Source organism: Globicephala melas, chromosome 19 (assembly GCF_963455315.2).
Source record: "Globicephala melas chromosome 19, mGloMel1.2, whole genome shotgun sequence".
Classification (NCBI taxonomy): domain Eukaryota; kingdom Metazoa; phylum Chordata; class Mammalia; order Artiodactyla; family Delphinidae; genus Globicephala; species Globicephala melas.
The window spans coordinates 10,165,518-10,174,218 of NC_083332.1; the positions used below are offsets into that span (position 1 = coordinate 10,165,518).

At 56.5% G+C, this 8,701-nt stretch overlaps 1 protein-coding gene across 1 annotated transcript; it reads right to left on the reverse strand.

The window, feature by feature from the left end:
• Positions 1-478: 478 nt before the first annotated feature.
• Positions 479-8,365, reverse strand: CEACAM16 (CEA cell adhesion molecule 16, tectorial membrane component). Its single transcript, XM_060289004.1, has 6 exons — positions 8,329-8,365; positions 6,744-7,088; positions 6,135-6,410; positions 4,910-5,188; positions 2,509-2,835; positions 479-684 (listed from the first exon to the last, which is right to left on the reverse strand). The coding sequence occupies exons 1-6, from the start codon at positions 8,363-8,365 to the stop codon at positions 674-676; spliced, it is 1,275 nt and encodes a 424-aa protein (XP_060144987.1). The 3' UTR covers positions 479-673.
• Positions 8,366-8,701: the final 336 nt, after the last annotated feature.

Consider the following 8,701-nt stretch of genomic DNA (forward strand, 5'->3'; position numbering starts at 1 on the left):
CAAGTGATGTTTGAGATACATGGCGTGGGAGTGGGGGAATCCCAGGACAATGGAGGACACAAAAGGGCATCTTTGGTTAAATGGATGAGGGCCAGAAGATGCTGGAACTCTTCTTGGGAAATTTGGTCATTCTTTGTCCTGTGCACAAATCAGTCCCTGGGTTATGGAGTGAGGCGCAGTGTAGGGGAGGGCCGTGTTCAAACAGGGCAGCTGTTGGGTGCCACAGGAGGGGCACTCTTTGGGTCACTGGGAAGCAGGACTCTCAGATATAACCTGGGGAGATGTGGGAAGGGCCTAAGGCCCTGACATCAAGCAGTAGGGACTGGGAACCCTGAGCTTTGGGCACCCCTGTGCATGCATGCAGCCAGACTGAGAAGCATCCTGGGTGGGAAAAGAAGCGAGTGTGATGACCAGGAATGGCAGAGCTGGGAGTGGTGGAAGGAGAGGCTGACACAGGCGTGTGTTAACCAGGATGTTTATAGCCTCTGTGGCTCTCCGACAGCTCAGTGAAGGAGTAGGGCCCTGTTGGCTCTAACTCTAGGGTGGAAGCAGGAGAACCGTGAACCATGGTCCTGCATCCTTGCTGGAAGCAAGTGGTCCTCCACTCAGGGGGAGGAAACAAGGAGGGTGGCACGAAGAGCTGGTCTCTCTGGAGGTCTCCAGGGCCATGGTGCTACTCCAGGGCTGTGGGGGAGGATGGGGCACAGGGGTGGAGGAGGTCGTCAGGGAGGTAGGGGACCAGGTCCCCAGTGCCCCCATTCCTTCTGCTCCCCTGCCCAACCCTGGCCTCCCAGCGGCCCCACCCGCCCCATGCTCAGCCTGTGCCAGGTTCAGGTTCAGGAAGGTGGCGTTGGTCCTTGTGCGAGGAAGGGAGGTTGACTGTGAGAAGAGAGACAGAGTGAAAAGGAATTCCGAGGCTTCATCGGGGGTGGCCTGCTGTCATTGACCAGCCTTCTCCCCCCAACGCTGACCCAGGAAACTAGAGTTTGATGAGTGAATGGGGAGGGTGCTAGGGTGTCTGTCAGTGATTGGGTCCCTGATCCTGGAAGCTTCAAGTCTGAGGGAGGGGGGTCACTGTCTTTAACTCAGGGACATGGCTTCTGAGACTTCCTGGTCTGATGGGAGAGGCAAGGCTCCAGGGACATGACATCTCAGACCTCTGGGGATGCTCAGTCTGATGGGAAGACACGGTTCCCAACATCTGGGATCTCCCAGTCTGATGGAGGAGACACGGTCCCCAGCATCTGGGAGCTCCCAGTCTGATGGGGCAGACATTGTTCCTGACTTTTGGGAGCTCCCAGTCTGATGGAGGAGACACGGTCCCCAGCATCTGGGAGCTCCCAGTCTGATGGGGGAGACATTGTTCCTGACTTTTGGGAGCTCCCAGTCTGATGGGGAGACACGGTCCCCAGCATCTGGGAGCTCCCAGTCTGATGGAGGAGACATTGTTCCTGACTTTTGGGAGCTCCCAGTCTGATGGGGAGACACGGTCCCCAGCATCTGGGAGCTCCCAGTCTGATGGGGGAGACATTGTTCCTGACTTTTGGGAGCTCCCAGTCTGATGGGGAGACACGGTCCCCAACATCTGGGAGCTCCCAGTCTGATGGAGGAGACATTGTTCCTGACTTTTGGGAGCTCCCAGTCTGATGGGGAGACACGGTCCCCAACATCTGGGAGCTCCCAGTCTGATGGGGCAGACATTGTTCCTGACTTTTGGGAGCCCCCAGTCTGATGGGGAGACACGGTCCCCAACATCTGGGAGCTCCCAGTCTGATGGAGGAGACATTGTTCCTGACTTTTGGGAGCCCCCAGTCTGATGGGGAGACACGGTCCCCAACATCTGGGAGCTCCCAGTCTGATGGGGGAGACATTGTTCCTGACTTTTGGGAGCTCCCAGTCTGATGGAGGAGACATTGTTCCTGAACACAGGGAATTTCCAGTCTGAAGAGGGAACACAATTCCCACCACCTAGAAATCTCCATCCTGATGGAGGAGATCGTCCCTATTTCAGTTTGAGAGATTAATTTACCTTCTGAGGGTAGGAATTCTGTTCTCACTCTTACTGTAACGCAAAGCATGAAACATGATCCCCGTTGTCTAGGATGACAGTTTGAAGAGGGAGGCATGTTCCGCCCTCTATACCTCTAGTCTGATGGGAGAGGTAAACGACCATCATTAGCCTATTCCTCCAGTATGGTGGTAGAGGCAATATCTCCCGGGTTTTATGGTCCAGGAAAAAGGATGCCTTACCCTCAGACTACACACGGTATTTTAAAACCTTTGGTCTGGTGTGCCTCTTACAGAAGAGAGAAGGCATGGAAGCCCCGTTTAGTGTCCCCAGTCTGATGGAGGAAGCCTATCTACCCCTGGTCCAGGTCATCAGTTTGATAGAAGAGGCAAGAGCTCCATTGGGGGAGTCCCAAGTCAGATGGAGGAAGCGGAGCCCCTCTTCTGGGAGTCCTTTATGAAAAGAGGCCCCCCTCTCCCCGTCCCCTCCCCCACACTCACGGGCCACCTGCAGCTCCACTTCCAGCATCTCAGTCTTGCCCTGCAGCGTGACGGTCTTGAGTGTGTAGCGGCCGGCGTCGGTGAGGTTCAGCTTCTGCACCAGCAGCGAGCAGTTGGCGAAGCCCACCTCCCGGCCTGTGTGCGCGGGGCCTGCGATCCAGTTCCCCGACGGCAGCTGGCTGAGCAGCCGATTGGGCTCAGAGGCAGGCCCACGGTACCAGGCATAGACCAGCAGATCCTTGGGGTAGCCGTGTACGGTCAGCGTCACGTCCTGGCCCTCCATCGGCCTGGTCGGCACCGGCACGATTGTCATGGCGACCACGGCCGCTGGGGAGAGAGCGAGGGGGGCTGGGTCACCCGGGCCTTGGTGGGGCAGAGCGTCCGCCGCCCACCCCCCAACCAGCTCACCTATGCATCCCCCGGCTGGCACTCCCCATGCGGGTTGGCGGGAGGGAGACAGAGGAAGGGGGTGACTTGTGTGGTATGGAGGTGGATTTTGTGTCTCAGCAATGCCTGCCTGCCAGGGAGCTGTCTTCACCCGTCCGATTGAGAAACCCCAATGGGGGCTGTCTCTTCCCCCATTAGACTAGGAATTTCCGGCCTTTGGGGGAATATCTCTCCCATGAAACTGGAAGACCCTAGAGGGTTGAGTCATGTCTCCTCCATCAGATTGGAAATTCTCAGAATATGGGGGCCGTGTCTCCCCCATCGGATAGCTGGGAGCTGTGTACTCCGGGTGTTGTCTCTTCCGTCAGCTCAAGAGACCTCAGAATAGGGGGACTATAGTTCCCCATCAGATTGAAAGATTCCAGAGGGTGGGAGGCCATGTCTCCTCCATCAGATTGGAAATTCCAGATTATCATCAGACTGGGTCTTTCCAGTCAGGCTGGGGACCCCAGAACTTGAATGGGGGCGTGTCTGTCCCATCAGACTGGAAATTCCTAGAAAGTGCGGGGCTTGTACTCCCCCATCAGATCGGGAGTACCCCAAAGGTGGGAACTGTGTCTCCCCCATCAGACTAGGAATTCTCAAAAAAAAAAAAAAGAAAAGCCATGTCTCCTCAAGACCATGTCTCCCCCATCAGATTATAAGATCTCCTCAAATGTCTCCGGTGTCTCCTCCACCTGATTGGAAGCTCACTGAGGGTGGCTGTCGTGTCTCCTTCATCACTGCTAGAATGGAGCATGAGGCATTGCTGCTTCTCCCTAACTGGCAGCTCTTGAATAGGGAGGCTACGCTTCCCTGTTTCAAGGCCATCTCTGCAAGGGCAGAGACCATGTCTCCTCCATCAGATCAGTCTGCCCCAGGTGGAAGAAGGGTGGCGTCTCCCTTTCCTCTGTCTCTCCCCTGGCACCTGCCGCAGGGGTGCTGACAGTTTAGGAGGCCGTTGGGGGCACTCTACCCACTCCCTGCACATACCTGCACACCTCGGACACCCCCCATCTTGACCTGCACAGACAGGGCTCTGGACAGCGCCTGAGGTCATCTGGTCCACCCCCCTGTCTCCTGCCAAGACCAGCTGCCAAAGCCCCAGTAGGGTGGGGCAGGAGGTACACTTACCTCTGGGAATGCCATTTCTGCTTTGGGTGGAAGAGTATCCACCCTTTGGATGAGGCCCAGCCTGTTAGTAAGAGGGAGGGAGGAGGGAGGGAAGGACCGTTCCCGCTGTCCCTGGGAGATGGTGGCCGCTTGGGAAGGAACCAAGGCGGAATGAATGAGGCCCTAATGTTCAAAGCCACCATCCCCAGGGGATGATAAAACGTCCCCTGAGGATCCTGATATCTCTGAGAAAACCAGCTGTGTCTGCACTACCCCCACCGCCAGGTTGTTTAAGGACAGAGGCGAGACAGCGCCTCTCTCGCTGTGTTTTTCCATTTGCCGACGACTGGCTGTGATTTTCCAGGAGCGTATGCGTGTATGCGTGTGTGCGCAGGCGCACACCGGCATCTGGGCCAGATAACTGGGTTATCTAGTTGGATGCGCTGAGGTTCAGCTGTCTGTTTGGCAGGGAGTGGGTCCAGCCTGGAGCAGCTGTGACAGACTGAATTTAGAACACGGGCACCCATAGGAAGGGACATCCGAATGTTTTCCCACTCTGCAGCTGCACGGTTTGGGACATGCGGCCCATTTCTCCCTTTGCCAACCCTCAAGGAAGAGAGCCTGATTCGTCAGTTGTTTTCTGGGTGACAAGGCACAGACTTCCTCTTTTTGTCACCTGGATGAAGAGGGTCCACCTGATATGCCACTTTGTCACTTGGCCAACGCATGGGTTGAGAATCTCTCACTCTCCAATCATCTCTTGGGCAAATGGTAGCCTAATGGCGGGTAGAGCAGCCAAAGCTTGAGTCCAACTGGGCCTCCATGGAGGGGGGGGGGGTTGGTCAGGCTGGGGACGACTCACCAGACAGTTTGACCACCACTGAGGCAGATCCAGAAAGCAGGGTCTTGGGGTTCTTAGCGATACACGTGTACGTGCCCTCCTGGGCTGCCGTCATGCTACTGATGTTGAGGTGGTCTTGGCCGTTCTTTAAGGCCCGCCCGTTGAAGGCCCACATGTACTCAGGCTCCGGGCAGGACTGGGACACGCACCACAGCGTGAAGGATGTGTTGAAGTCGACTTTGATGGTGCAGCCCGTGCGGGCGGTGGAATCCTGGAGGATGGCCACGCGTTCTGGGCCAACTGTGAGGGGGGGGAGGGAGAGAAATGGGGCAGTGGAGGGAGAGGGTGGTCGAGGTGGGCACCCCCCTGGCTTTCTTTCCACCAGGATGGGCCCCTGGGAATATCTGGAGGGGAAAAAGAGCTCTGGCCTTTTCGAATCCCACATGGATCTCTAACTCGCTCTGAGATCTTGACCATCACCTTCCCTCTCAGGGGAATCTCAGTTTTCTCTTCTGTAAAAAGAGGGTGTTGGGCCAGACAACATTTCAAGATATTTTTGAAATCTATGGTTCCGTTAAAAAAAAAAAAAAAAGTCTAAATGGTTTCTGATAAGCCATTCTAAGAGTCTAGAATTCTAGTGTTCCAAGAGCAGATGTTTCTATGTTCTAGGATTCTAAGATTCTAGAAATCTATGTTTCTAAGATTCTAGGGTTGGGTGGCTCTAAGGTTTTAGAATTAGATTCTAAGATTCTAAGACTCTCTGCTTCTAGAGTTTCTAGGATTCTCAGAGTCTAGAATCCAGTGCTTCTTAAATCCAGAATGCCCTGGGTGTAGGATTCTAGGTTCTAAGTTTCTCTACATTGCCGGCCCTCGTGTACCTGAGTGACTTCCTTTCTCTGGATGGTACACTGCATATCTGCTGCCCCTGGGAATGACTCCATGCTTTGGTTATGTTTTTAATTTTATTTCCCCTCCCGTTCTACCACTCACGCCGTCCCCCCTCCCTTTCAAAACCCACCAGTCCTGGAGGTATTGATTCAAAGGGAAGGATTATTCAATTTCAAAGGTGGTCTTTCGTCCTTAGGAGATGGGTCAAGTGCATTTTATGGGGAATCCCTGGTTTCTAACCCCAGCTGGCCTACTGACTCACTGCATGCCCTTGGGCACTCTCTCCTGGCCTCAGTTTCCCCATCTATGGGGTTGGGGCACTGGGTATCTCTGCAGGGGCTGGGCCAGGAGGACTCACAGTACACGGTCAGGTTGATGGGCTCGCTGCGGCTGACACTGACCGGGTTCCAGACCTCACACTGGTAGGCTCCGGCCTCCTCCCTGCGGATGCCGTGCCGGGTCAGCACCCGGCCATCAGGGGACAGGCCGAGGCGGACAGCGATGGGCAGGGTGTCGCCGTTGAAGAACCAGCGGACCTCGGCGGGGCTGGGGCTGCTGCATACCAGGCGCATGGTGTCCCGGCGCTCCACCAACGCCGTGCTGTTGGTCATGACCACAGGCTGGGCCAGGATCTCTGTGGGGCAACAGACAGAGGGGGAGGGGGCCGGGCACTGCCTGCTTCCAGGGCCTCCCCCTCCCCAGGCAGGGGGCATGGCTGGATCCCGGTGGTGCCCCTGAACCCCCAGCCAGAGGGGCAAAGAACAGGATGAGAGGCAGGTTTAATCCCAGAAGCCATCTGGGAGGAGGTGAGCATTTTAATGTTATTTTAGGTCAGTTTTTTTTTTTGTGATGGTTTTAATATTTTTTAGAATTTCTTTTTTGTTGTTGTTGTTGTTTTTAAAAGAAGGATTGGGAAGGAGATGGGAAAGCCCAGCTGGGGAAAAGGGGGCTCTGGGGGGTGTCTCACCATAGACCTGCAAGTGTCCGTAGCCCACCTCCGTCTGAAATTGCCTGTTGAGAGTCTGCAGGATGTAGGTGCCCGAGTGCCCGGGCAGGGCGCCCTGGATGATCAGGCTGCCGTCGGGGCGCACAGCCTCCCGCCCCGTGTGGGCCGGGCCAGGGGTCTCATCGCCTGTGCTTACGATGTAGCTGGCCACCAGGTAAGACAGACTGAGCGTGGGCCCCGCATACCAGTTGTAGGCAAGCAGCTCCCCTGAAAGCCCTTGGACAGCCAGTGTGACGTTGTCGCCCTCGGCTGGCTGGGCAGGCTCGGAGGTGATAGAGATCTCGGCCCCCGCGCTCAGGAAAGCGGCTGAGGAAAAGGAGCCAGAGGGGTGGGATGAGGTGGACTTGATCGCTCCCCACGTTTGATGGAGGAGGAGACGTGGCTCCTGGCACATGTGTTCCTACCACAAGTAAGTGCTCAGTAACTGTCAGCCAGGTGTGGAGTCTCAGTCCTGGTGAGGGGGCTATGATCTGAGGATTGGATTTGATGGGCTGTGCTAAAGATCTAGCTTAAGGCTTTGCTCATAGCAAGCTCATAGCACACTCTCAGCCTGCAGGACCTTGGATACCACCCAGAGGGTTCCCCCCCCCGCCCCCCACCGCTGTGAGAGTCACTAGGCCTCCACTTACGAGATCAGGCTGCCTCGTGTAGCCCCTGGGCCCCGACTCCCGGTCCAGCGCCCTTCCTCTGCCTCTCCAGAGGCAGAAAGTAGGGCCGTGATTAATACACTCCACCCCTTCTGTTCTCAACCCAACAGATAAGCCCCAAACCTGACTAGCTGGTCGGGGCTGCCTGGGTTTGAATTGTGTGTGGTTGCCTGGATTGAGAAGCCGCGCTGGTTCTCACGTAAGAAGTGCTTACATGCTTGGCTTCGTTTCTGGTACTTTCCGTGCTGATAAAGGCTGACTGTGAGCGAGGCCTCTGCGTCTAGCACTCAGCCCTGCCACTTTCTGGCTGTGTGACCCCGACCGGTGCCTTGACCTCTCTGAGCCTCAGGCTTCTGGTCTATGGAGTGGGGGGTCATGGGTGGGCCTTCTTCATAGGGTGGTTATGAATACGTGGAAAGCATTTAGAACAGCACCCAGCAAGCACTAGTAAACGCCGCTTGGAATGACCTTCAAACGACCCCAGGAGTTAGGCCCATTTCATAGATGAGGAAACTGAGGCTGAGAGGAGGAAGGCAATTGCCCAAACCATAGCCTGAGGGAGGGGCAGAGTGGCTGGTTACAACTTGCTCTAGTTAAGGCTTCCAGAGCTCAGTAAGAGCTTGCCACGTGAATGAAGGCATAGCAGTGGCTCCCTTGCCCTAGCGTACACCCGGCTCTTAGAAATCTCCAAAGTCCACCCTGAAGACCTCTCTGGGTGACGGTCCCCGGCCTGCCCCACACTGGTGTCTCTTAGTGGAGCAAATTGTGCCTGTGGGAAGCAGAGCTGTCCTCCCGACGCGCTGGATTTCCGGCTGACGCCTTCCCTCCCCAGGCCGGGGATCCCCTCCCTTCCCTGAGGCCGTGGGGGCTGAGGTTCTGGGGGCGCCATTCTCGCTCACCACTGAGGAGGAGCCAGCTGCATCTGGTCAGCACCATCTTTCACCCCAAACCCAGCTCTTGGAGACAGCGGCGTTGGTGGCCCGACGCTCCGAGACCCTTCCTGGTTGGGGTTTGGCTCCGTCTGGCGCCGGACGTGGGAGGGTTCGGTGATTTGGAGCCGGGGGAGATCACCTGAATTTGGAGGGATCGAGTCACCGAGGATCTGGGGCCCCGTTTGGGTACCAGAGCAGGTGTGGCAGGCACGGGCCAGGGGCCACGACCTGGCCAGGCCTCCTGGGGCGCTGCCTAAACTTCTTTGTGCCGAGGGCCCAGGTTTGGTACCAGGAGAAGAACCAGGTCATCAGGGAGGAGGAAGGAGGGGCAGGGGAAGAT

Excerpts from the sequence above, each read along its gene's own strand:
- CEACAM16 (XM_060289004.1), bottom strand. The coding sequence starts at position 8,365 with ATGGTGCTGACCAGATGCAGCTGGCTCCTCCTCAGTG. Across the intron at positions 7,089-8,328 it reads CAGCTGGCTCCTCCTCAGTG|CCGCTTTCCTGAGCGCGGGG; the intron begins GTGAGCGAGAAT and ends CCTTTTCCTCAG. Across the intron at positions 2,836-4,909 it reads AGTGGTGGTCAAACTGTCTG|CGGCCGTGGTCGCCATGACA; the intron begins GTGAGTCGTCCC and ends CTCTCTCCCCAG.